Source organism: Saccopteryx leptura, chromosome 2 (assembly GCF_036850995.1).
Source record: "Saccopteryx leptura isolate mSacLep1 chromosome 2, mSacLep1_pri_phased_curated, whole genome shotgun sequence".
Taxonomy (NCBI): Eukaryota; Metazoa; Chordata; class Mammalia; order Chiroptera; family Emballonuridae; genus Saccopteryx; species Saccopteryx leptura.
Genome location: NC_089504.1, coordinates 330772463 through 330800069, shown reverse-complemented (window position 1 = coordinate 330800069; position 27607 = coordinate 330772463). Strand labels below are relative to the sequence as shown.

The 27607-nt window shown below is 54.4% G+C and overlaps 1 protein-coding gene across 2 annotated transcripts; it reads right to left on the bottom strand.

Annotated features, from left to right (window-relative positions):
* CAMKK1 (calcium/calmodulin dependent protein kinase kinase 1) lies at positions 1 to 27607 on the bottom strand. Of its 2 annotated transcripts, XM_066363427.1 has the most exons (17): positions 27476 to 27607; positions 22133 to 22239; positions 20359 to 20760; positions 19479 to 19526; positions 18615 to 18668; positions 18158 to 18209; positions 17774 to 17907; positions 17390 to 17426; positions 16415 to 16436; positions 15078 to 15166; positions 11806 to 12005; positions 9924 to 9977; positions 9112 to 9185; positions 7320 to 7407; positions 6983 to 7111; positions 4840 to 4943; positions 1 to 2023 (listed from the first exon to the last, which is right to left on the bottom strand). In XM_066363427.1, exons 3-17 carry the CDS (start codon positions 20716 to 20718, stop codon positions 1951 to 1953), a joined length of 1518 nt encoding a protein of 505 aa, XP_066219524.1. In that variant the 5' UTR covers positions 20719 to 20760; positions 22133 to 22239; positions 27476 to 27607; the 3' UTR covers positions 1 to 1950. The 2 variants fall into 2 exon arrangements, with proteins under 2 accessions (XP_066219524.1, XP_066219525.1); XM_066363428.1 differs by lacking the exon at positions 22133 to 22239.

Sequence of the window (27607 nt, the reverse complement as noted above, 5' to 3'; positions counted from 1 at the left end):
TTTTTAACTCAAGAAAGGGCTTTTATTATTTTTAACTCACTTCCTGAGAAGTTAATTTTTTAAACACTCTTATGGAGTCTGTTCTTCACTTGTGCTACATTCAAAAACAATGATGCCAACCAAAACTTTCAGTGGTGGGTAAACACCCCGTCCAGGCAGTGACCTGGGCAATGAAGCCAGGCCCACCCTTGAGCTCTGCAAGAGCAAGTCCGATGGATGTCACCCTCTCGAAACCCCACCTTGCCAAACCCCAGTGCAGAGATGTTCAGAAAAGAACTTGCAGATCTGTGACTGGCCTCCCGTGAACTCTTTAAAAGTGTTCTTACAAACAGTACCAGATTATTTGTTAAGCCCTGGGTTACATTACCTTAGTGGAGATGAGCAGGGAGAAATGTGGGCCCACTGACACTGGGCCACATTCTGCTCACAGCCTTAAATAGACAGAGAGACTATATTACAGATGCATGTGCTAGTGCAAGACATGCAAGTGCGCTGTGTACAGCAGATGGGCACGCACATGTGTATGTGCGTGGAGGCGCGACGGACACCCACAGGCACAGAGATGATGTGTAGGATGCGGGTACCAGCCCGGCCTCCCTTCCCTTAACACAAGTCCTCCAGCGATTTGAAACCCATGCCAATGACTGTAATCCTTTGTTTGGCCCACGTTTTCGGGGGAGATATCTGAGTTCTGCTTTACTTTTCTTTGGGGGTCAATCTCATTGAGCATTTGGTCAGTGAATGCCGAGCCATTGAGTGATCCCAGGGAGATGATGCTTGCTCCAGCCAGGCCAAGTCCATACACACACTCCAGAGCTCCAGCTCTAGGCACGCTGATGTCGACTGTCCCTGGGGTGAGGCAGTGGCAGAAGGCCCCGTCTCCATGGCCACCTGCCAGCATGTACACCCCACCAAAGCCCTACTTCTAGTGTGGCCTCCAGCCTGGGCTGCTTGTCCTTCATTGTAGGAATGTGAGCGCAGCTTCTGGGGCCGGATGGGGAGGCCAGTGTAGGATTGGGGGTTGGGTTCCAGTTACTTTCGCCTCTGCTACGCTATAGCCCTGAGTCCAGGGTCCTCAGTCGATGTCGGCCCCTGGTGTCTCTTTGACAGCCGTGGCTCTGAGGAACCACAGAGGGAGGGAGTGATGCGGGCAGGGAAGATGTGGTGTTCCTGGTTCAGGTCTCTGCTCAGAGCTTTAGTTCAGCCCATTCTCTGGATAGTGCTGAGTGTGAAACACAATCCACGGAGGTCAGTCCAGCTCACCTGGCTGCGATAATGGTGGGGTGCACTAGCAAACACCCAAAGCTTCGGAGAGGTCATTTGATATTCCCAAGCAGATCTTTGTACCCTCTTGCCCCCATGTTAAAAACAAGAGTAAAAGGCAACAAAACATGAATCTGAATTCTCCAAAACTGGCCCCTGCCCCAGTGAGACCCAGGAACACCCACCAAAGACTCAGAGACTCCATGTTCTCAGCAGACATGAGGCCTGGCAGCAGCCCCCTGAGGTAGACAGGGCAGACCCCTCCATGTGCGTGTGGCAGCTAAGCCAGGCCTGCCCAGCCCCCAGCAGGAGGTCTGTGCAGTGCTGGGAAGCCAGGCTTCCGCCGGCCATCTTGGTTTCTTGCCTCTTGCCTCAGGCCTTGCCAACGAGCCAAGTGGAGTTTCTAAGGCAACATGTGTACCTACCTCCTCCACAGCCTGGGTCCCGCCAGAGAGTCAAGACGAGGAGAAAGGGGGCCCTGCCTGCCAAACCCCAGACGCTACACATTCTCATCCCGTCCCTGGACACACGCAGAGGTCATGCAGCATGATCGGGGAAGGGGAGCCAGGGGAGGGTCCACAGTCCCCAGCCCCCTTCCCGCAGGGGCGGCTGTCAGCAGGAGTGCAGCGGGCCTTCGGCAGCGCAGGATGAGGGTGCTGCTGGGTGGCCCTGGGCGCATGCAGGGGCTCAGGATGCAGCCTCATCTTCTTGGACACCGGGAAGCTCCAGGTTCTTGACCCCTTCACCACACCCATCTTTCCTGTTCAGGGGACACAAGGGGCACAGGGACCTCAGGAGTCAGAACACATGCCCAGGAAGGACACTCTAGTGCACACTCACAGGCATTCATTCCCACCGGCTCTCAAACCCCCCTCAAACACTTCCCCAAGCCCACCACCCTGCATTGTGGCCCCTTATTGGTCTCCCAACCCTAAACCTCTGCCTGCAACTCTCCATGGCTCCCTATTGCCCAGAGGTGAAGTCTAGGCTCCCCAGCCTGGCTTCTGGAGCCTCTCACGATCTGACTCAGCTGACCTCCCTGTGTCCTCAAGCACCCCACAGGCCTTCCGTGCTGGCCTAGACCAGCCCCACAGTCCTGAGGAGAGGGGCTCTGCTGCTACATTTTCTTTGTCTGGTGCACAGGGTAGAGAATACCTGTCAGTCTTGGGATGATGTCATGTATTCAGCAGATTCTGGTATCTGGTATCTGATTCTCCCCCCCCCCAAGACCGTTCTTTTGACCAATGAACAGATTTTGATATCTTAAAAAAGGATCAATCTCATTTAACTCTACTGTAGAGCTTCAATAATTATCCCAAAATGTAAAACAGAGAGTTGATCAAGGACAAATTTGGGATTCTATTATGAAGTAAAACCTGCTTTTCATAATTAAACTTGGGTTACAGAATTCTAGAATTTTATAACTGGAAAGTATTAAGCGTAATACTTAATACAAGGAAACTGGCTTGTTTCCCCACTAACATGTCTATAAAATGAGAATGATTGCCTTCCTCACTTGTATTCTTCCTCCCTTGCAGTCCAGCCCTGTGCCAGGCTAGGTAGATGCTGGATGTGTCTTTAGCCTGTGACTAGCCTGACCCACCACTAGGGGGCGTGGAGTCACAGGCTCTGAACTAGTGTGACCAGAAGTCCAGATTTTGGCTATGCATGTAGTCCTGGCATAGTTAATAATAGCTTCCTCTTTCACTCTCAAAAGTGGCTTCATTTTCACCCTGGCCAGTTGGCTCAGTGGCAGAGCGTCGACCCAGCATGTGGAAGTCCCAGGTTTGATTCCCGTTCAGGGCACACAGGAGAAGCGACCTTCTACTTCTCCACCCTTTCCCCTCCCCCCTTTTCTCTCTTCCACTCCCACAGCCATGGCTCAATTGATTCGAGCACATCAGCTCTGGGCACTGAGGATGGCTCCGTGGAGTCTCTGCCTCAAGCAATAAACATAGCTTAGTTGCAAGCATGGCCCCAGATGAGCAGAGCTTGGGCCTCAAATAAGGGTTGCCAAGTGGATCCTGATTGGGGCACATGCAGGAGTCTGTCTCTCTATCTCCCCTCTTCTCACTTGGAGAAGAAAAGAAGAAAAAAACAGTGGCTTCATTTGGATGTCAAATATGTGCTCCCCTACACTAAGCCCAATCCAGCACAGGGAAGCTCCTCCCCCAGCCCTGGCCAACTCACTGAAGAGACAGGAAACAGGAAGTTCAGTGACACCAAGGCGTGTCCCAAGTCCCACCCCTCAAACCTCACTGACCAGAAAGTTTGGCAAAAGGTTGGTACATGAACATCCCTGAGGGTAAGCAACCTCTGGCAGGGAGCAGACACCAGCTTGTCCATGGGACCCGGCACGTCTAAAGAACCCGCTTACAAGAGGGCAGCCTCATACAGAACCAGTCTCTGGGTCACTTCTGCACGGCACAAGTGAAAGTACTTCTTCCTGCCTGATTAGGCAGTGGCACAGTGGATAGAGCATTGGACTGGGATGTGGAAGACCCAGGTTTGAAACCCCAAGGTTGCCAGCTTGAGCAAGGGCTCATCCAGTTTGAGCACAGGGTCACTGGCTTGAGCATGGGATCATAGATATGACTCCATGGTCGCTAGCTTGAGCCCAGAGGTCGCTGGCTTGAGCCCAAGGTCACTGGCTTGAACAAGAGGTCACTCACTCTGCTGTAGCCCCCCAGTCAAGGTACACATGAGAAAGCAATCAATGAACAACTAAGGTGCCGCAATGAAGAACTGATGTTTCTCATCTCTCTTCTTTCCTATCTGTCCTTATCTGTCCCTCTCTCTGACTCTCTCTGTCAAAAAAAAAAAAAGTACTTCTTTCTGAGAGGCTGAAGTACGTGGGCCATGTCTGGCGCTCCCTCTCTGGGGAGCACGCCTCCACACGGTGGGCTGGAGACATAACTCCTCCTCCCTACAGCTCCCTTCACAGGCCAGAGGAAGCAACTGACTTCCCGGGCCATATGCAGGCCCAGGACCCTCTCACGGCTTTCTGTCTGCAGGTCTCTGCAAAAACTCCAGCAGACTTTGTTGGCATCCCCAACTGACTCTTATTTATTGGGAGAAGATGGACAAGCTGAAGATGAGACTCTCAGTGGTTTGGGGAACTACTTTTCTGACTTCTTGTAGCAGGTGGTAAAGGCACATGCCTGGTTCACAGCAGGGAGGCTTCAGCAAAGGAGGGTTCCTCTTCCCTGGCCCAGTCAGCTGGCCTGTCCAGGCTTACTCCCTGAACAAGCACTTACACAGCGCTGACTAGGCACACGGCCTCAGCAATGGCTGGAGGTAGCATGGGCCGCTCAGAAAAGCAGCTGCTAGCACTACCCCACGCCAGGAAGAGTTGTCAAAAGTGCTCTCCCTGCACAGCCAAGCCATCCTTTTGTGAGGAACAGACATGAGGCCTATCTGCAAACCTCTACCAGGCTGCCATGGGCTGAGGAAAGAGGTACAGATGGGGCCAGCCAAGTCCCCAGGCTCTGGCATCAGCCTGCACAGCCCAGTGACAGTGAGAGCGGCCCCCAGCCCCAGGGAGAGCCCTGCCTGTCTCAGCCCATCAGTACTTACGACAATAAGTTTCCTGGAGCAGACATGGACCGCTCTTCCTTCCGCGCTTGGGGCTCAAACGGGTTTCCAAAGGAACGCTTTCTCAGCATAGACTTAACCAGGATCTAGGCAGGACACATCAGTCAGCATGAGGAGCGCAGGCCTCCAGGCTCCCAAACACGCTGGCAGCCTCTGCTCTGACTCCCGGGGAGCAGCGCTAGCTGGGTCCTGCGGAGGCTCCCTTTCCATGGGCAGAGAGGGGCAGAGTATTCCAGCAGAGGCAGACAAGAGTGCAGGGTGTTGGTGGAGGGTGGATACTGGGAATTGAGGGGAACCCGAGGCAACTGGTGCATGGGGTCTAAAAGGCCAGGAGGACACCATGAGGCATCTGGGATGCCAGGCTGAAAGTGGGGGCTTTATCCTGAGGGCATGGGACATGCCTTCTGGCGAGGTGGGAAGGATGGAGCAGAGGAAAGGCTGTGCCAGGCAGCGCAGAGGAGGCTGTGCAGTGGCCTAGGGGTCATACCAGGAGGGGCTGTTGCACCCTGGCTCTCTGACTTTGTCCCTCCTGCTATAAGGACAGTTCCAGGCCCCTGCCACATACACACAAACTCACACACACACATGCATAGCATCAAGGGTTCATTCACTTGTTTATTCTTTCAATCAATCACTCAATCAATCAACTGTTTATTGAGCACCTACTATATGCCAGACACTATTCTAGGCCCAGGTGATGATACATGCTAAGGCAAAAATTCTTGCCCTCATGGGGCTTATCTTCTATTTGGTGGGACAGGCAATACATAAGGCAAATGGATGGTAGTTAATGATTAGTGCTAACAGAGAAAAAAATAAAACAAGGATGAGGATAAGGTATGACAGAGGAGGCTGGAACCGTAGGTAAGGCTCACTTCTCGCTGAGAAGACGACTGTGGAGTAAAGACCTGGAGGGAGTGAGGTACGGGCCCTGTGGGTGGCCGGGCAGGAGCATCCTGGGAGGGGAGGAGCAGGTCAAAGGCCCTGGACCTTGCAGGCAGCAGCTTATGTCGCATGTGGTCGAAGCTGAGCAAACGGAGGGAGGACAGGAGATGAGGTCATCAGGGGATATGGGGGCACTCAGGCCGTGTGGAGTCTTGCAGGGCAGTTACTCTAAGTGGCTTTTACTCTCAATGATATGGGAACAGAGTCTGAGCTGAGAAGTGACATGGTCAGGTCACCAGGACCCCCTGGTTAAGGGTGAAGGTGAGGGGGGAGGCAAAGTGACAACAGTACTTTAGGAGAAAGGGGACGGTAGCTAAGACCAGGGCAGTGGTCACAGGGACCCCGTGAGAGCTGACTGGCTCCAGGAGCCCCACAGAGCCCCGGAGCTCTACCGAGTACAGGACTCGAGCCGACAGGCCGAGCCGGGCCTGACCCAGCAGACCTGTGGAGCTCTACCGAGTACAGGACTCGAGCCGACAGGCCGAGCCGGGCCTGGACCCAGCAGACCTGACCCACCCACAGCACGCCCAGCTCTCCCCTGGCCTGCGCTCGCTGGGACTTGCTGCAATGCCTCAGTGAAGGCCAGGCCATGTCTCACGGCTTCCAAAACCTCCAAATGACCATCAGGGGCTACAGTAATAATTTCCAACTGTTAACATGGAAGGTGTCCAGAGGAAGAGGAGAAAAACTACAATGGGAGAGGAGAATGAAAGCAGTATACAGGTGGTGCCCAACCAACATGCAGGGGGCCCTGGGCCGCTTCTCCAACGCAGGTTTCCTAGGCCTTGGCACCTAGTGCAGTACCTGGAAACTAGTTCAATAACTGTGGGGAGGAAGGAAGGAAGGAAAGAAGGAGAGAAGGCAGGCAGGCAGGAAGAAAATGCTTCTAGTTATGGTGAACGGTGGCACTTAGCAAAGGCAGTCTGTTTCTTTAAATCATTCGTTCTCCTCACCAAGCCTCCTGGTCTCCCCACCGCAAGGCTGAATTATGCGGCCTCTTTCCCCATGGGCCTCCAGCAAAACAGTGGACTCAGTGGCCTAAAATCGAGGCTGGCCAACCAGGTGGCCTGCTATACCCCCAGAGGGGGTTTAGGCTCTCGCAGAGCAAGTCTCCAGCAGGTGGCCACGCCCTCCCCAGGCCTTCCAGGACAAAGAAGCCATCTGCCCCTCACTCTCTTACCACCGTGGTCCAGCTGGGGATGAGCTTGACCAAGTTCTTCACCTCCTCCTCGGTCACCTCCACCACGCTGCAGTGCTCCTCCTCCGAGGGAAGGGGCTCGTCCCCATTCTTGGTCACCCAGGGGTGCAACTGTGGAGTCAGGAGGGCAGGGAGAGGTCAGGGCCATGGGCACGGAGACCCAGTCAGCCAAGGACCCATGGGCATTTCATGAACAATAACCTTGAGGGAGCCCAAAGTCCTCAAACCCAACGCATGTATGTCCTGGGGTAGGGCTCTCCACAGGGAGAAACTGAGGCCTGTGTGCTGTGTCGCAGCCCAAGCCCTCTGAGTCCCCCACCTTGATGTCCGGCACTCCAATTCTCCTTTCGGGGTTCTTGTCCAGCATCTTCAGGATGAGGTCCTTGAGCTCCTCACTGACCTTTGGCCTAAAGAAAGGAAGGAAGGAGATGAGAGGGAAATGGTTGATGAGGATCCTTTTCCTCCCACCTCTCCCTCCCCACCCTGCTCCAGGGGTTCCCTGATTAGCACCCCAGGGCAGAGGCCCGACCCTCCTTTCTCAGACAGCAGGCGGGACACCCCCCGGGTGCCCAGGTGGGAGGAGGGAGTCTCAGCACAAGTGTATGGACAGCCTTCTTTCTGAGAAGGAAGTAAAGCAGTCTCCCTCCGGAGGCAGAGACCACAGACACCGAGTTCCAGGGCACCAGACACCCTCCCTGGGGAAGCAGTGACGGTGAGGATAACGGGCAGCAGTGACGGTGAGGATAACGGGAAAAGAGTCACTGTCTGGACACCAGGACACCTTTACTGCTGCTCACCACCGTATCCTCTCCTCCACCAGGAAAGAGTCTCACTTGACAGAGGAGACCGGGGCCCAGAGAGGTGAGCGGGTCAGGACACTGCTGCCCAGAGCAGGGCGGGCAGGGAGGAGAGGCACAGGGGGAAGGGAACCAGGACCCTCAGCCCCACACCAGCCTGGACTTCTCTGCCCAGACTGCAGGCTGCTTTGCTACCAACACTCTTGGGGAGCCCGTCCCTCCAAGCCTGCAGGGAAGGAACCCACTCTTTGGACTGCTGGCCCCGGTTCCCTCTGCTGTCCTAGACACTGAATCCCGTTCCCAGGGCCTGGGCCGGGGAGACGGCCCGGCAGGGAGCACCGCAGGAGGAAAGGCACGGGCACAGGCAGTGACAGGGAGGGTCGGAACCCAGCGGGCTCGTGCCGCCAGGCAAGGAGGCCACGTGGCGGCAGAACTCCGAGGGTCTGGAATGTCCTGAATTCCTCTGCCTGTGGAGTTCAGGAAGCCTCGTAAAAACTTTAATCAGAAGATAGGGTGACATTTATTATACTTTATCGAGGTCAGCCTGGCCTGATTGTGGTGGCTGGACTGGGCGTGACCTGACCCAGGCAGGTGCACAGGTGGCAATCCAGCCAGGAGACATATAAGAGGTGGAACTGAGGGGGCTTGGGGACCAGACAGGAAGTGGGCACAGGGGATCAGAGGAAATTGAGGACAACTCCCAGCTCAGTTTGTGGCCTTGGGCACTCTGAGCAGGTGGCAGAAGGGCCTTGAAAACGAAGGAGCTGTGGTAGCCAACATCATTATTGAAGAACCCTGAATGAACAGGACAGTCACTCCGGGCTGAGACCAATTCAGTCACAAAGGAAAGGAGGGAGGAGGGACTGGCTTCAAATGCCAGGCCCACTGATAACTCTCTTCAAGAGACTCCACTTTTCCATCTGTGAAATGGGGCAGCATACTGGCATCTTGAAGCTCCCGAGCACCCCATATGGGGGAGGTGAAGGTTCCATATGGGTCCAAGGTCTGCATGGGGGTGATGCCATTGCCCCTACGGAGGCCTTCAGTGAAGGAGCAATGTGAATGTGTGACATCAGTCACCCCTGCCAACTCCCGGCCTCAGAGCTCCATCTGCACAATGAGACCCATCCGACCCACGTGTCTCAGGGACCCTGCTCCACAGTCCCACCTCTATCTGCTCAGGGGCCCCTCCCAGGGAACAGCAATCCCACCTCCAGATCTGCAGGCGGGGGGTGGGGCCTTCAAAGGGCAAAAGCTCTGCTAAAGATGTGCTTCCCTGGGGGTGGGCAGGAGCCCCCTTGGTGGGCAACTCACTCCTCAGGAAACACCACGTCTTCACTCTTGATCTTCCTGTGCAGGGCCAGGATGTGATCATCGATGAACGGGCACTGCGGGTGAGGAAGCAAAGGATGTAGGCCCAGGGCCGCCTTCACTTGAGACTGGCCCCGCCTCTCCGGGCATGGAGGAAGCTCTAGACCGCATTAGTCAGGAGTAACCTCATCTAACTTTCTCAGAACCTGACTCACAGTAGGTGCTCAACAAACACTGACAGAACCGATAAGTCATTAAGGAAATCATGAGGCTGGATGTACCCACCGGTGTGACAGCCCCCTACAAACAGGTCTCCATTTGTAGGGCCTGGAATTTGGGGACACGTTCACTGAGGTCCCCTCCTGCCCTTCAATGCAGTCACTAGAGTGGGAGCACCTGAGGACAGGGATCTCAGCCAAGTCAGCGTTGGGTGTGTCCCCAAAGCCCAGCTGACTCAGAGCAGGAGTCAAAACCAACTTGTTAAATGAATGAATGAATGAGTGAACGTACGAATGAATGAATGAATGAATGGCATCAAGGGAACCGAAGGGTCGGGAGCACTCTGGCTGGAGAGGTCGTGACTCCACCATCTATATCTGCCCGTGGGATGTCTGCAGCCCCAGGCCTCCTTCCCCTACCAAGGGACTAAGAAAAATGGGAAAACGGGAAAAGCCTCCTTTTTCTTGGTCTTCTCTGAGCCAAGCGGCCTCTTTAAAATGTCCTTTTACTTCAGGACACAAAGGAAGGACCTGCTCCCGTCATCCTTCCTGGTTCAGCTGGTCCCAGCCCACGGTGCCTGCCCACCCATTACTCACCTTCCCATAGACAAAGCAGTACAACGTGACCCCCGTGGCCCACACATCCAAGGCCTAGAAAGGAAGCAGCTCGTATCAGTCCCCCAAAATGAACCAACACCCCTTGCCTAGCCAGTTCCGGTGGGCTACTTGAGAGGGTGTGCAGGGAACCTCCTTCCTCAGTCATGTATTCACTTAACAAACACTCCCAGGCCCTTGCTCCATGCCCGACTCTGTGCTGAGCACTTGGACACAGGGATGACCCAAACAGAGCCCCTGCCCTTCTGGGATTCAAAGTTTCTTTGGAATAGGCCCAAACCAGACACAATGTCAATTCAATGTGTACAAAACTTCCTTCATCTACGAGCTCACCGTCCCTAGTCCCAATGATCCCCTGGAGAAGCCACCGTACATTCCTTCTGACCCCAGAAACAGCGCCTATCCACGCCAAGGCTCGCGTCCTTGACCACCTCCACAGCTCTTCCCAGCTCCCCCACGCTCCGCTTCTAACACGTGTTCTCTCTCCATTTCCCCTTCTGGAACCCCGCCTCCTCCTCTCCGGGTACCTGCTTTCTCTCTTATGCGAATGATTCTCAAATCTCAACCTACATATTCTTGCCACAGATGCCTCATCTGAATCCAATCAGGGAATACCAGACAAATGCAAACTGACATTCTACAAAATAACAGGCCTGTTCTCTTCAAAATGTCAAGGTCAGGAAAGAGAGAGAAGCCAAGGAACTCTGCCAGATTAAGGGGACACCAGAGATGTGACAAGTGAATTAAGCGATGGACCCTGGATCCGATCCTGAACTGGAAAAAAACAAAGCTTTAAGGACAGTATTGGGACAACTGGTGAAATATAAGGTTGATTAGATAATAGTCTCTTGTCAATGATAGATTTCCTAATTTTATCATTGTACTGAGGTTATGTAAGAGAAATGTTCTTGTTCTTAAAAAAATATTCACTGAAGCATTTCATGATAAAACGGGATAATGTCTCCAACTTGACTCTCAAATGATTCAGAAAAATGCCATATATGTACATGTAAATATAGGGAGAGATGGTGAAAAGGTAAATAGGACCAAAAGTCAATAATGGTGAATCTGTGTAAAAAGATACATGTGAATTTTTTTGTACTATTCTTGCAATTTTTCAGTAAATTTAAAATTATATCAAAATTAAAAATTAAATACAAAATCTCCATCTACACTCCTGACCTCTCTCTTGGGCTCCATACCCGCACATGCACCCAAATGCGTCTTGGTCATTGACTCCTCAGCAGGGCACAGCGGGCAGTAGCCTCCCGCAGGCGAGGACAAGCATGTGCCAGTGCCACCCTGACCTGCAGCCCCCTGTTCAGAACGCTTCGCTCACTGCCTCTGTCACTCAGAAGAAAGCCCACACACCCAGGCTTTAAGGCTGCCTAAGCCCCATCACTCCCCAACCCTGTGCCTCTAAGGTATCTAACATGTTCTCTGGGCTCCACCTCCTCCTCAAACCCTCCCCATTCCTCAAAGCCTAGTTCAAGCCCTGCCCTGTCCAAGAAGACTGAGGGCGGCCTCCGACTCCCACACACGCACCCCCTGCCCTGTCCATCGTCCCCAGAAGGGCAGAGCACTGGGCTGTCTGGGCTCTGCCTGCTTCCCAGCACCGTCCAGGACTCAACACAGAGCAGCTGGCATGAGAAACACGGGGACATTTTGCTGGAACACAAGAGAGGCCAAAGTTGGGAAGTCTGTCGGACTCTAGGGAGAAATACATGTGAAGAAGGGGACTGTGTTCGGTGTTCACCCCTGAGACACAAGGACCCTGGCATTCTCAGGTTGGACATGTGGCCTCGCTGTAAGCTACCCCACCCCTTCACCTGAACCCCAACCCAGCCCAGGCCCTGGAAGCCACCTTCCCACTGAAGCTCTGGCCAGAATCAGAAATGGCCTCGGGGGCCATGAATGCTGGGGTCCCAGCCGTGCTGGACAGCTGAGCGTCGTTCCCCTCAAACTGGTTGCTGACGCCAAAGTCGGCGATCTTCACGTGCCCATCGTCCCCCAGGAGCAGGTTGGAAGGTTTGATGTCCCTGTGGATGATCTTCTGGTAGTGCACTGCAGAGAGAGGCAGCTGGAGCCCTGGCCAGGGGACTGCTAGCCGGGGGGCTGCTGCCCGGACCCCCCACCTGGCCGGGGAAGCCTGTCTCAAGCTTCAGGTGAGGAGGAGCCCACACACACACACACCCTTCTCAGGAGGACCTCAGGAGAGGACTTCGGCAGTGAAGGCGCTGAGGCCAGCCCTCGCGGCCAGCAGCAGAGCCACAACTGGGCTCTCAGGAGCCTTTAGACTCCAAGTCCAGTGCTCTCTCCGTGGCAATCAGGGCACCTGTGCTCAGGGGGCAGGTCAGAGGAAACTGGGGAGGAGAGTTCTTCGTAGGCCATCTTTGGCTCACCACCTGAGCACTGTTTGTCTGCAGGCCCACAGCCCATTAAATCTTTCCCCCGCCCACCCCCCACTCAGCCTGGTCAGAGATGCTGCTGCCCCTTGGGCTGAGGGTGGGATTGTGGGGTATCCTGCAGAGGCACCGCCTCAGCCCTATGGCTCTAGGCTGAAGGAGATTCAGAAAGAAAGGGCACCTAAGGTCTGGGGACTGCTGGGATGAACATGGCTGGGTAAGGCTCGACCGTCTCTACCAGGCTGGGAACTCACCCTGCCTTCTGGGCTCAGCACTGCTGGGAAGACACGGGTAGCTCACGCTGAGACCCAGCTGCCATCCACTATAGGCTCCTCACTCAGTAAGTCCTTTCCCCTGGACCAACAGTCCCCAGGATGTTGGAGAGGAGGAGAGATGGAAAGGGAAGCAGGAGAGGGGAGAGGCGTAGAGGAAGGCTGGGGGCCTAGGGAATGAGTGTTATATAACAACAACGAAATCAATGGTCTGTAGTGATTGCATGTGTACCAGGCGCACACAAGGGATCTGACGCCTCAAGGGGCTGTGTATTTGACCATGGCAAGCGGTCTCAAATTCTTATCTCAAACCCTGGCCTCCTCCTTGAACTCCAGGGTCTTTATCCACAGTAGACATCTCACTATATATTTCAGTATTTCTCAAGAACACATCTAATCCAGAACTTGATTTCTCTGTCGGTAATCCCACCACCATCCCTCCTCTCCTCCTCCTCTGGTCTTGTCCATTCAGCTAAGCATATTACCCATTGCTCAGGTCTCTCTCTCAGACCCCACATCCAATTCATCAGCAAGTCCTATGGAACCAACCTCTTAAGATATATTTCAGATCCAACTGCTTCTCATACCTGCATCATTGCACTGGCCCCATCTATGTATCATTGCACTGGCCTCATCTATAAGAATCAGGCCTGCACTGGCCGGCTAGAGCCTCCACTGGGCTCAATTCCCCCAGAATCCCGAGGCAGGTCCTCAGCATCCGGTGCCTCCATTCAGCTGCCTGTCTGGCCCCTGGTACTCACCAATCCACACAGGAAGCCCTTCACCTTGATGACCTGGGTACTGATGAGACTTAGCTTATTTGTTGCTGTTGGTGTTGTTTTTGGGTGGGGTGATAGAGAATGGGATATAGACCCTCAACTGAGAAGTCCCAGGATAGGAAGGGGGTGGAAGACAGGCTGGTAGAGGGTGGTGTCCACTGGTGACCACACCCAGGGTAAAATGCCCCCTTGCTATACCTCAAGGTCCTGACTGGGGACTTTCCACAAAGGCCTCCTCTCTCTGTGCCTCAGTTTTCCCATATATACACAAAGAACATTAATCTGAGGGCATTGGAGTGGCTCAACTAAGATAAAGACAGTCCTGGTTCCTGTCACCTCAACTAGGTCCTCGTTCTGTCCCCCTGGGGAAAGAATATGCTCCTGACAAACCAAGCTAACAGTTTAGACAGACGAGCCCCGCTCCTGCTCCCAAACCAGGCCAGAAGCCTAGGAGTCTGCGGGTCCTCCCCAGACCAGCGCTGGCTATCCCACCTCCTTCATGTCTCCTCCCACTGCCATTGTCCTAATCCAGGACTCACCATCTGTCACTCGGCTACAGCCACAGCCTCCTCCCGAACCAGCTGGTCACCTCTCACCCTTTATCCAGCCACCACACAGCTGCTAGACAGAGCTTTCTAAGATGCAAATCCTATCACGTCTCTCCCCTACTCAAAGCCCTCGGCGGTTCACAGTGCTGACGGAACGAAGTCATGCAAGTCCTCCGTGGAGGCATTCCCAGCCTCGTGGTGTGGCCTGAGCGGCCTTTGTACATCAGTTTTCACTACTCTCCCCACCTTGTGCCTCAGTGAGATTGAACTTCTCTCCATTCTCCAAGAGTATCTGCCAGCTCCCCTCCGTGCCTCTGCCATGTGGCTCTCTCTGCCTGCTGCACTTCCTCCCATCCATCCCTCAAGGCTGGCCAGCGACTCTCTACTCGTCTTCCAGCACCCTGGTCGCAGGTGGCATCCTCCGGGAAGCCTCCCGTGGTCCCTCGGTGCTCTGACAGCCCCTCTGACTCCTCAGCTTCAGCAGGCACTACACTGCATCATCTCCCTGCTTAGATTCCTGTCCCTCCTACTAGAATGTGAGATCCTTAAGGTCGCATCTGGGTCCTCGTCACCTCCCTGCCCCCAGTCATCACTTAGTAGGTACTCATAAATTAATAAACAAACTGAATGAATGAGTGAAGAAAGGAATTTTGGAGATGGTGGCTATGCTAACATCCTCCCCCATGAGCTCTCATCACCTCAGGGCTCCTCACAGGAAACTCGCTCTGCCACTACCCACAGGCTCCATGGCAGGACAGACTCTGGAGCAGCGGGACATAATCTCCTTCCCACATCTCTTGAGGCCTTGTAGACAGAGCCTGAGCCTGGCTAAGAACTCAGCAAAGGAGACAACATCCAAGGCGCAGAACGACTTGATGAGCAGGCCCCAGGAAGGACCTGGCACAAGCCAGATGAAGTGGGTACCACTTCCTTTCTCTCCTCTCCTTTCAGGAGGTTTAGCCCCGCCCCATGTCTATGACCCCGCCCCCAGCTGAAGCTGACTGGCAGATCTGGGCTGACTGACAAGAACTGCTCAGAGCCTTCGCAGCCTGGGCTCTGCCCTCTCTGGTGTTCCATTCCAGGGTCCCCTAACCCCTGTTTCAAGGCAGGGGGCAGGCAGCCCCTCACTCACAGTACTCAAGGCCCAGAATGATGTCTCTCAAATAGAGGCGAGCTTGTTCCTCCAGGAAGGGCTTGTCACAGGGCACCTCCATGACCGGCCTGCGGAGGGAGGGGAGAGGGTGTTCAGCTGAATCAGGTTGAGTAAAGGCAGATAGTGGGTGAAGGGAACAGAGGCTGGGACCTTCAGGTCACTTGGGACCTTCTGGGAGCTCTCTATGCTCAAACAGGTCCCCAGAACTCAAGGTATTAGCTTTTTCCTCCCATATGTGATGAAAATTTAAAAACACACATTGACGCAAATATCTCTGTAATCACTGTAATCTCAAATTAGCTTTATCTTAATTTCAGATTGGCTTGATATTCCTTCTTCTAAGTACTTAATTATCTATTATCAAACAGTTGCAAAGATGCCATATAGAGCAATGTTTTTCAACTGCATGACCCTCGGGTCATGAAATCAATTTAGTGGATGACTACCTCAAGCTCAATCCTCAAAATGCTCTTTTTTCTAATAAAGAAGAATATATCAGAGTATATCATGTAATAATGATATGTGCTGTTTTGTAAAACTTTGGTTTCAGTTACAGATATAAATGGCAATGTGAAACATATTTCTCACTCTGAATGGAGGTCAAAACATTTGAAAGCCCCTGAGTCTTAAAGGGACACCACTGCCTGCCCCCTCCCCACAAAGGTCTTTAGGAAGTCCCTCGGCAGAGAGACAAACCATAGCCTGTATTCAAGGCCCTGGCAGTTAGGGCTTCCAATCCATCCAGGCCCATGCCCGCTATTTCATGTCTGCTGCTTTACAAATATCCTGAGAAAGCTGAATAAGGCAGACATGAGTCAGAACCCTGGGTTTCATCAGTGCCTTGCTGTGTGATGTTGGGCAAGCCACTTAACCCCTCTGAAACTCAGCTTCCCCTCTTGTAAATGAGAGGAAATGAAGTCCCACCCATCCAACTCACGAAATTGTGAAGCTGAAAGAACTCTTTGGGATTTGAATATAGGTAAGAAGTGAATCCCTTCTTACATTTTTTTCTTGAGAAACACTCTTTTCTTCTCCCTCTCTTCCATCAAAATCTTCTTTCCAGATCTTCAAAGCCTGATTCAAAATCTACCCCCTCTTCCAGAGGCCTCCCTGACTATGCTTGCCTCACTGACTTCCACCAGCCTTCCAAGAACTTTCCTCTTGTTCTCTCATTTGCCCCCAGACCAGAGCTTCCCAAAGGCAGGGCCTGGGCCTCTGCTTTCTCCTAGAGTAGCCGACCCTAGGAATAGGGACACAGGAAGGGAAAGGAAGGTCTGGATGAGACTCGACCTGCCTGATTGGAATGGGGAACTCACCCCTTTCTCAGGAGGTCAAACACTGAAAGAAAAGAAAAGAAAAGAAGGTAAGGTGCAGCCAGGCTGGCAGAGCAGGCGATGCCAAGGTCCCTCCCTGTTCTGGAGGGTGGGAGAGGAGGCAGGCATCCGGACATATTGAGGGAGGGATAGGACAGGGTTCCCACAGTATCAGAGAAGGTAAATGGGTAAGAATGGGATCTACTATAAACCTGCCTTATTTGATTCAGCACGGACCCCTTTTCTGGGGCAATGGTGGGATAACTGAGGCTCAGAGAAGGGGCAGAAACTTTCCTAAAAGTCACAGCAGATCGGCAGGTAGGAGAGGGAACGGACACTGAAGCCTTGGCCTCTAATTTGTGAGTCAGCGTTTGTTTCTTCTGCCTCCTCTCCTAAGGGCCTGTAAAGTTCAACCAGGAACCAGGAACCAGGAACTTAATTTAAAATTAGCATTAATAGCTAATATGTCTTCAGAGGCGGATTAAGGTCAGTTGAGGCCCCAGGCACAGAAGAAAATATTGGGCCCCCTTTCATTAGAAAGAAGTGTCAAGTTGAGGTTTTGTGGGGCCCTTCAGAAACCGGGGCCCAGGGCGTGCGACTGGTGCACCTGCCATTAAATCCGCCTGTATGTCTTACATATAATAACTCATTTATTCCTCATATCAACCCCATGAGGTAGATACCATTATTATCCCCTATTTTACAGGTGAGGAAACTGAGGCACAGAGCTATTAGACAGAGTCTGGGAATGCTTCCTGTTTCTACCCAACCCACTGTCTCTGATCAGCAGAATGGGGGCTTGGGAAGATCTGTTGAATCTAACAGGATATTTTGAGCCTGGTTCAGCAGGGCTGGGCAATGGAATCCAGGGCTGGAGAACATGTATTTCCTCCTTGCCCCCTGGAGGCCATGTGCGTCCCCGAGTAGCCCGTGGACCAACCCAGGTAAGCTGCTTTGGGAATGAGCTGGGTCACTCACCCAAATAGAGGTTGTCCTCAGCTGGGTCATCCAAGACCTGATCAGAAGGAGCAGACATGGGGGTAGGGCTTGGGGTGACAGCCCCAGGCCTCCTTGTCCTCACCAGCCCCAGGACCCCCAGTATACTTTGCAGCTATCCCAGACAATGGAGCAGGCACTGTACAGGCACAGACAGATGAGGCCTCAGAACTCTGATGCTTGCCCTCAGCGAGGCCTTGAGAACATCCCAGAGCAGCCTGAGATGACCCCCCCGAAGCCTCCCTGCAGTCCCTGCCCCAAGTGTGTCCTTGGAGGCCTCAGCCACATCTGCTTTCTCAGCAGGATCCCTGGGTCTGTGCTCTATAGGCCCGGGGCACAGTACCCGCCCACTCACCACCCTCCTACCTCGATCAGCTTGACCACATTCACGTGGTCTAGCTTCTTCAGGATGGCGATCTCCTGGTATACCCGTTCCAGGGGCAGTAGCTGCTTGGCTGGTCCTCCCTGGGCGGCCTGGGACCCTCTCGGGGGAGGGCGACCTGTGGCCAGGAAGGGGAGCCAAGCCCCTGTTTCAGGAGTCTGGGCCTCACCGCGGCCCTGCAACCAACCTCAAGCAAAAGTCTTGTAAGACCATGGTCTTGTCCCCAACCCACCAAACCCATGTCCACCCCGGCCTCTGTGCATGCTGTCCTCCCTCCAGTCCCAGTCCTACACAAACTAGCTAGGGACTGAGTCTGCTACCTCTGCTCCCCGGCCAGCCCCCAAGCACAAGACCTGAGAGATACATACGTGGAAAGCCGTACTGCTTCAGTAACTTCTTTTTGGAAAGAACTTTCATTGCCTGAGGAGAGAGGGACAGAAGTGTCACTTGTGTGCAGCCACCAGGGGATAGAACAGGCTGGTTACATGTGGACTGCACTATGTGCCAGAAAGGCACAGGGGGCACCTGCCATCGGCACTAAGGGTATGGCTGGGTGTGGTTAAGCTGGGTGAGGTAGTCACATCTGAGTATAGGCCTTACCCCTCTTCTCCAAAAGCCTTTCTGGGGCTCTCCCCTCAGAGGTATCAGCCTCTGAGTTCATATTCCCAGGGTCAAGAAGCTCACTTCCTTGCATACCCGTAGGGACAGGGAGTTCACCCCCTTCAGTGGCTGTGTTGCCCTCTGTCTTCCCAGAACAGCTTCTGCCCCCGCCCAGGTTTCTAGGGCCCAGCCTGGGCAATGCCTCCCTCCGATCCCCACACTCACATAGTGCCTGTCTTCACTTTCGTTATAGGCCAGCCGCACCACGCCGTAGGCACCCTGCGAACAGACACAGGTCAGCCCTGCCCGGACAGAGCAGCCTCCCCCAGGGCTAGTTCAGGAAAAGGAGAGCTTGAATAGCTCCAGCCCCTCCTGCATCCCATCTCTACCCCCACCACCAACGTGCATAAATTTCAGGCAGATGAAGAAAGGGCCCCTGCGCCTTGGCAACTGCCCCTGCCTGGCTCAGTGCAGCTCCGTGCCTCCCCCAGTCCCTTCTTGTCTTCCATCAAAAACTCTGGGAAGCCTGACCAGGTGGTGGCGCAGTGGATAGAGCGTCGGACTGGGATGCGGAAGGACCCAGGTTCAAGACCCCGAGGTCGCCAGCTTGAGCGCGGGCTCATCTGGCTTGAGCAAAGAGCTCACCAGCTTGGACCCAAGGTCCCTGGCTCCAGCAGGGGGTTACTCGGTCTGCTGAAGGCCCACGGTCAAGGCACATGTGAGAAAGCAATCAATGAACAACTAAGAAGTCGCAACGCGCAACGAGAAACTGATGATTGATGCTTCTCATCTCTCTCTGTTCCTGTCTGTCTGTCCCTGTCTATCTCTGCCTCTGTAAAAAAAAAAAAAAAAAAAAAAAAAAAAAAACTCTGGGGAGTCAGGAATCAGGGCTCATCTCTAATCTACCCCACCTACACCAGTTATTTCCTACAGAAGACAAAATTTTCCTCACTCCCAGGCCTGGGCCTTCCTGTCCCTGTCACACATTCCCAGAGAAGAAGGGATTGCACCAAGCAGAGGATCCTGACAGGCTGCCTTCCGAAAGCCCCAAGTGAAGTTCCCACAGCACCTGGCCTGCCCTGGTCCTACCTTGCCAATCTCACTCTGAAGCTTGTACTGGTTCAGCTGCACACAGTCCTGGGAGAAAAGAGGAAGCATCAGGTAAAGCTTGATCCAGAGGCAGCACTGCTCCCATGTCAGGAGCCTGTTCAGGGATCAATCCTGGCGCCAGGCCCCTCACTCCCAGACCCCAGGTCTTATCAACCTTTCAAGTTGGGGTGGGAAACTTGGTGGTGTTAACACCACTGAAAGTGACAAGAGAAGCCTCATGAATAGGGAGCCATGGCTATGCTTTGCTCTCTAGGAAATAGTGAAGTAAAAATGCCCTTATTTCTGCCTGGATGCTGGGGTCTGGGAGACTCAAATCTATAAGACACCCATGAGCACGTATTTCAAGAAGCAGCTGAATGTGAGACCTAGATTGCATGGACAAGAAGGATGAGAAGAGGGGCAAGAGACCAGAGCCCTTGCTCAGCCATGAAAAGTCAGCCTCTGAAGCCTGTAGACTGCTCAGTGTTGAAATTCACTTTCAGATCTAAGTGGCAAAGACAGAGCCAGGGGGAGCCCAGAGGTTGGAAACACGCTGGCAGCTTCTGAGTCAGAGCAGACCAGAGGAGGCAGGATTAGAGGCGGAAGTTCAAGCTGCGGATGTCTTGGGGTGGGAGGACATTGTGTCTGTCTTCAAATCTCTGAGAGGACTTCTTAGGGGACAATGGAGGGGTTTATTTCCAAGGCCTAGACTGGGTGGGGATAGGAATGGTGGGATTTATAGGACTCAGAGACTGGCTCAGATGGAGCTCCCCTGGGTGAGAAGAAGACTTATGAGGTAGTGAGCTCCTCAACTCTGGGGGTATGCAAACTAAGGACTACTAAGGAGCTCATGAGCACCCCCTAGTTCTTCCTCACAAACCTCTGTATCTGAGATGGCCACGTGGTGGGACTCGATGGTGGGCCTCCGCCAGGCCCGTGGGGAGACGCGGCTGTCAGGCCCTGTGGTGTATGGCCCGGTCTGGGCCTCCAGGCAGCTTCCCGCATGCCGCTCCTGCAGGGAGAGCTTCCTAGCTGAGAGGCTGGGCCGGGCTAGCGGGAGCCTCGAAGCACTGCCAGGGACCAGGGAGGAAGCTCTGGCTCGTGGCAGGGGTTCCACACCATTCCTGGCAGGCCCTGGGCTGCCATCTGCCTCCTCCAAGCGAGCCACATTGATGGCAGCCACTCGTTCCACCAACTCTGTCCGAGGGTCCTGGCAGCAGACTGCTGGGCCCCCCTCCATTGCCACAGTCAACGGGGTCTTCTATGCAGCCTTATTGGGAACCTGAGAAATGAGGGCAGAAAATGCTTCAATTCTGGCCATGGAGCAAGGAGGTCAAATTTCTAGGCCCTTCTCCCATTGTGGCCACAACTCTAGGCATCCTACCTCCATGCTTCGCCCTGCCTATTCACTCTGCCTGGGTTGCCAATATCCAAACTTGGGCCTGTCTCTACTAACTGACGAAATTCCAGGAAATCATCTGGCTCTGTTGCTGCACACCAGCCCTCTAGACCTCAGCATTCCTATCTGTAAAACAGGCATATTCACATCTGCCTTTCTGGCTTCACAGGGAAGCAGGGAGAATCTGATACTCTGGAGTCAGAACAGACAGACATGGGCAGAACACTGGAGGCCTAGCAGCCTTGGGAGAAACAGAGGCTAGGGTCAGCTCAGGCCAGGATCCAGCAGACAGCCCAGTGACTCACCGGCCCCACCCCCTGACAGTAGAGCCTTCCAACTCTGCCATTGCCGCCTGGAAGCTGAGCCAGGCACTGGTAATGCAGAGGCCTCCCTGATGCTCCAGGCCCACTCACCTCCTCCAGGGAGGCCTCTGTGATATTCTAGCCCCCTATCCAAAACCCCTCTCACTGCTTCCAAGAAGAGTTCCCTGGAGGTCCAGCCTCTCATTTCCTCCAGGGAGGTCTCTCCAGGGCCACAGGCCAAGTGTCCTGTTATTTATTTCTCTGCCCCAGCAGAGCCGAAGACCAAGATAGGGTCTATCAGAGGAGGGGCTGCTGCTTTGATGGCTGTCACTGTACTAAAAGGCCATTCCTTATTTTTCCTGGTTTTTCCTTCCAGTTTATTCGTGTGGCCAAAATATTGGCCACATTTCCCCTGACCTGGCCTTACACCCTTCCTGGCCCTAGTGCAGTCTGAGCCCCAAACCAGGCCAGAGATCAAGAACTTGAACCCCAAATCAACCTTTAAACTCCAGCCCTAGCCCTCATCCTTGATCATAGTCCTGGGCTGAACCCTGACACTCAGGTTGGGACTCAGTTTCTGCCTCAAGCCAAGCACAGCTGCCACCTCAGCTCAATGCCCCTCCCCGGGCCAAACTAGGCATCCTCTCAAAACTAGGAAGTGAGTGGACTCCTGACTCTCTGCTCTTCCTGCCTGGTGGTAACTTCCTCAGTCCCCATACAGTGACTTTGAGAAAACGGGTCTCTGTTTCACGCCCCATTCTCCCATCACCTTGTTTTGACAGATGTCAAGGAGGCAGGGCTCCCTAGAGTCCACTGGCTGCAGAGAAGCCTGGGCTGGGTTCTGGTCCTGCCTGCCAAGTAACTGTGGAGCCCTGGGCAGGCTCCTTTCTGACTCTGAGCCCCAGTTTCCCCACCTGTACTATGGACGTGAGGCGTTCCCTTCCCATACTCACTAGGGCCACAGCAAGGCTTGGAGATGGATCATGGGTAGCGGTGTGTTCCAGACCCCCGTGCCCGGCACACAGATTGCTGAGCGACTGGAAGCCGTGCTGTGCTGGAGCTGATATTGACATGCAGAAAGGAAGGGGGGAGGGAATACAGATGGGTAACCGGAAAAGGCAGGGAGGCGGCTGCACCTAGAGAAGTGGACGGGGGGGGGGCACTGGTGAAGCTAGAGCATCAAGGAGGCCTCCTTGGAGGTGATGGAGGAGTGATTAGGGTTGGAGCATCAGAGAGGCCTCTCTGGAAGAGGTGAAAGGGGGCAGTGACTGGGTATCAGGAGGCTTTGGGAACCAGGCCCCTTGAAGGAAGGAAGAAGCTAAAGTTGAAGGGAGCCCACACATCCAACCCCTCCCTGTAGGTGGCCACCCCGCTGCTGCCCGGCCCCCTCACTCTGCAGGCCCTTTATCTCCCACCAGAATTTAAACTCGACACATTAGGGCTCTTGTCTGCCTTGTCTCCATAAGATCATTGGTGTCTGCAGCAGTGCCTGGCACAGAGTAGGAGCTTGAGAAGTATTTGTTGAATGAATGAGTGGTTGCCATAGTGATCATTACAGTCCTATCCCCATTAGGACAGATGGGAAATCAGCCTCAGAGAAGGGACCCCCAACAAGCCTAAGGCCCCAGCCACAGCAGGGAATAAACCAGTGATGGGAGTTCCTGCCCTCTAGTCTGGGACAGGCACCAAGGCACAGAGCCATTACCCACAGAGGGCAAAGGCTGTCCTAGAGCATAAAATTTGCATTATTTCCCTGAGGCTGTTACCCTAGCCAGAGGCCACCCTCATATATCTCCCTTTCCCTTTCTTAGAGGGGAAAAGAGGCCCAGCAAAGGGCAGAGATGGCCCTGGGAATACACAGCAAGTCAGGACAGAGCCTTCCAGTTCGCCCTGGGGCCCTGTTACTTGGATTAGGCTCTGCACCTTTCTGGCTACAAGCCCACAGGAGATGACTGCGCCATGAGCCTGGGTTTTCCTCATCTGCAGAATGGGGTTTTACTGGCAGCCTCAGCTCCCCGAGCCAGTGCTTGTGAGGAGGAAAGGAGTGAACACCCATGTGGGGGCTCAGAGCTGGGCCCGCCACAAAGGAAGCCCGTAAAAAGGAGTTGTTGTGCTGCTGTTGTTGTGACTGCCTGGCACACGCTGCGGCCCAGATGGATGTGCGGGCGGCACCAGGCGGCTGGGAGGGCTGACGTCAGACCTCCACCCTCCCTCCCGCCTGGAGAAAATTCAGGTGACTAAGCACGTCCTTGCAGGAGGCGGCCCGGGAGGCCCCAGGTTCCTGTCTCGTGTCCAGGCGACAGGGCCTGGTGCCTGAGGCTGTGCATGTGAGTGCATATGTCCACACATGAGAGAATGTGTGTGTATGCGCAGGGCTCTGGGCCAGGAGTGACAGCATGTGTCGTGTGTGTGTGTGTGTGTGTGTGTGTGTGTGTGTGTGTGTGTGTGAAGGGTTCACACATAGGCTTGCGTCTACATGGACGCAGAAATCTATCAATGTGGTGTATATGGGTGTATAAGTGTGAGCATGTGCACTGGGGGGTCATGGGAACCTGAACACAGGTCAAGTTTGAACTTCCCACACCATCACCTACTCACCAGCCTGGGGCTGCCCGCGGGGCTGGCTGTGTGTCTTGGGCAGGACCCAGGCCTCTCTGGGGAATCCTCCAGGGGGTCTCTCAAGGCCCTCCCCAAGCTTAGGCCCCCGTAGATGCTTTGTAGAAACTGATTCAGCAGATAACTAGGGGTCACACGGGACATGCTGGGACCCAGACCCAGGGCAGAACAAGGACTCTTCTGGGCATGGGGAGCCTCCAGGGTCAAGCCTAGTCACACTCAGGTCTTCCTTCATTGGGCAAAGACACACCAATGCTGTCTGCGCAGGCTGGGGCTGTGTTGTCTCAAGTCATTGAGTCTCTTGGAGCCTCAGCTCCCTCCTATGTGAATCAGGTAAACAGATACCGTCCTGTTAACTCCCAGGGCTACAAAAGGAAGTGGGTAAGATTGTGGATAACGAAGAGTTCGTGCCCGAGCAATGTGGGACTGGGTTGTGATGGTGTCAGGAAGCCACCGAGCAAGAGCCTTAATATACAAAGTACAACCCCATACCTGTCCCCTGGCCCCAAGGAGGCCCGACACACTACCCCCTTAGACTCCTCCCCCAGACTATGCCCCCACCCCCCCGACGTCTGGCTACTCCCAAGGGATGCAGACTCTGGCTCCAGATTCTGCTTGGCCAGGCCTTTTCCCTAGGCTGTGTCCTATCCACCTGGGTCCCTCAGAGAAGGCCCGGAACAGGATAAGCAGCAGATCCTGCTCTCATCACAGCTGGCAAGCAGCCCTGGCTGGATGACTTCTGGCAGTTAGGCCTCATTCCGAGTGCTGGAAGGCTGCTGTGAATGTCAGGGCCAGGTTGAGCAGAGGACCAACTACAGTCCATGCAGAGAGGACATGGCCCTGACTGGCAGAGGACTAGCCAGAAGGGAAAGCTGTACGGTGGTCTAGCCCCCCAGGCCTAATACAGAAGGTAGCCCTGACGTTGATGAGCTGTGTTTATGCTCCTGACAAGTGTCTGAATGGCCCAAGCACTGGGTACCCTTGGCAGCTCCCGCCTCTGCCTGGGATGACTCAGTCCCCTTAAGGAAGGCCCAGGCGTGTGCTGCTAAGTCATGCTTGAGGATGCCTGCTGCGAGGACACCCTCTTCCACCATCCCTGGGGAGGCCCCAAGCACCAAGGTGGGTCCCGCCCGAGCCTGCACAGGAACCCTCAGCGCAGCCTCAGTGCACCTTGGCTGAAAGTCTCCAGGCTTGACCCTCCACCTCAGCACCTCCTCACCCCCACACTAGGTCTGCGCCTCCGGTCCCGTCTCTTCCTTTCCGTGTTCCTGGGCAGCTCAGACTCAACAGGGCCCTTATTTAACTCAACATGCCCTCCAAGTCTGTTCTTTCTCCTCTGTCTCCATCGCAGAGATGGCACAACCATCCTCCCAGTTCTCGCAGGCCAGAAACCCAGGAGCCCGCCTCATTGACCACCTTCTCCCTTCCGCCCAGCCTCGCTCCCCCGACCCCAACCTTACTCTCTGCTACTCGCAGCTCCCTGAACTGCACACTGGGTTGGGCTGTCAAGAGCACGCCTCCCTCTTTTGTTGCCAGAGGACAGTTCAGACCTCTCTGGGAGCCCTTCCAGATCTCCCCACTGCTGAAGATGTTGATCCCCTCTAAAAGTCCAAATTCAGGCCTCCACTTTCCTTCCCAACTGCTTCAGCTACACAGGTCTCCCCACCTCTAAGCTCACGTCCCAACTGCACCCCACCCCATCCTCCACACCAGCTACTAGAATGTCTCTATCATGTAAATATGGTCAGTTGTCCCAGACCAGGAACTTTGAATCTGGAGGACAGAAGGGCCGGAGACCGAGCCTCAGACTGGGGGCTCACAGACTGGGGAGCAGCCAGGGACACAGACTCCTGGGACGCAAATCCAGAATCATTCATTCATGCAACAAACACTAACTGAGCAACTGCTATACGTGCTGGGTGCTGGGAAATAAAGCAATGAACCAAAAAGATAAAGTCCCTGCTTCAGTTTAATTTCTACTGGGGATAAAAATTAAAAAAAGGAAAGCTTGTAATTAACAGATGATATATCAAGTGGTACATACTACGGAGAAAAATACACTCGTGCAGGGGGATCAAGAGTGAGGGACTGAGGAGTGTTATTTATACAGTGTGGTCAGGAAAGGCCTTTCTGGTACATTATTTGAGCAGAATATGAAAGTGAGGGAACAAGCAGTGTGGATGTCTGGGAAGGGCATTTCAGGCAGAAGAACCAGCAGCTACACAGGCTGTAAAGTGGAACAGTGCTCACTCTGTCTGAGGAACAGCAAGGAGGCCACCGGGGCTGGAGCAGGGTGTTCAGCATGTGACAGGTACCCGATGGCCATCAGAGTTACACCTGAATGCGAAGCCCTGTCATTCACTGTACCTGGCCTCAAGGGTGCCTTCCTGGAAGAGGTAGCATTTAAGCTCTTTCATGACCACTGAGTAAATATTTCAGAGGGGAAGAAAATGGAAATTTACACTGTGCATGACAGACACTGTTTCCTGGCTGGGATTCAGGGATTGGCTAGGGGTGGAGGGGTGTTGTAGACAGAAACCAGAAGGGCCTCAAAAGCCAGAGGAGGGTTTTGAGCAGAAGAATGATTCAGTCCAATGAAGTTTAAAATGATACCTCTGCCTGCTGTGGGAATTGAGGGTGAGAGACCAAGGAGGAAGGTGAGAGACCAGTGTGTCACTGGTCTGTGGGCCTAGGGCATAATCTGGCACACAGTGGGTGCTCAACCTGTATGTGCTGAATGGAGGGAGGGCTATGGGGGAGGCAAGTGCATATTCCCTGGCATCCTCAAGGGCACAAGCTGTGTACTCCTCCTGAACTCCTGGGCCCACCTGGCAGATATTCAACGCCCTACGAACCCACTGAGGTGCAGTCCTGTGACCTGTGACGTTACCTGTGCCCTCAAGACACACACCACCCCTCCGGAACAAAACACATGCCAATGTCCCTGTAACTCGCTTTCACACACCACTCTATCCCTGAAATGCACGCCCCCCCCACACACACACAGAGGCATACTCCATTGCCCACGTGACACACACACACCACACCCGCCTCCAAACACCACACACAGGTTCCCGCACACGTGTGCGCCCTCTGAGCCACCAGTTCTGTGCCAGTCTGGCCCCAGAAACCGCAGCGCCCGCCTCCGCCTCCACCGCCCCCTCCATCCCCTTCCACCCCGCCCCAGACAGGCGAGGCAGAGTAGCTAAAGCTACGCGCTCATCCGTCCCATTCAGCGCCGCCCCCGCCCCCCCCCCACCCCAGTTCTTGAAGGAAGACTCAGGGGAGGGCGGTGTGGGAGTGCTCCACGCAGATCCACACGTGGGTGCACCCGTCTGGGCCCACACCGCACAGACACGGCCTCCCAACAAGAGCTGGAGCGGAGGTGGGTAGGGTAGTGCGCCGGCCATGGACGCAGTCCCGCAGACCTGAGCTAGGGAAAGACGCAGATGGCGGAGCGCTCGCCTAGATGCGGCCCCTGTTGCCGGCGCAGACATAAGCAGGTTCTAGGAGAAACCGCGTAGACCCGGCCCCCAGACATAAGGGATAAGGATCACCGCACGGTCAACGTCCCGGTTGCCCTCGTAAACTCAGCCTGGCAAACCACTCTTCCCTGAAGGCTCCCAGCAGGCGTTCGTCCCCTCGAGCTCCCCAATCCAGGTCTCCATGAAGACCCCTACCTCGGAGCCGGGTGACAGTCTTCACCGCCCACCGGGCAGCCAGGCTCGCTCCCGCGGCGCGCGCCCTGCCCCGCCCGCCTTCCCGGGGCCGGGTTCGCCCAGCTCAGACCGCGGGTGCCCGGGCTCCAAGCA

Bases quoted from the DNA above. Each gene is read 5' to 3' on its own strand.
- CAMKK1 (XM_066363427.1), bottom strand. From the start codon at position 20,718: ATGGAGGGGGGCCCAGCAGTCTGCTGCCAGGACCCTCGGACAGAGTTG. The intron at 16,437-17,389 runs GTGAGTGACCCA...CTTTTCTTTCAG, and splicing joins TGAGGACAACCTCTATTTGG to TGTTTGACCTCCTGAGAAAG. The intron at 12,006-15,077 runs GTGAGTGAGGGG...CTCTCTCTGCAG, and splicing joins CATTCTGGGCCTTGAGTACT to TGCACTACCAGAAGATCATC.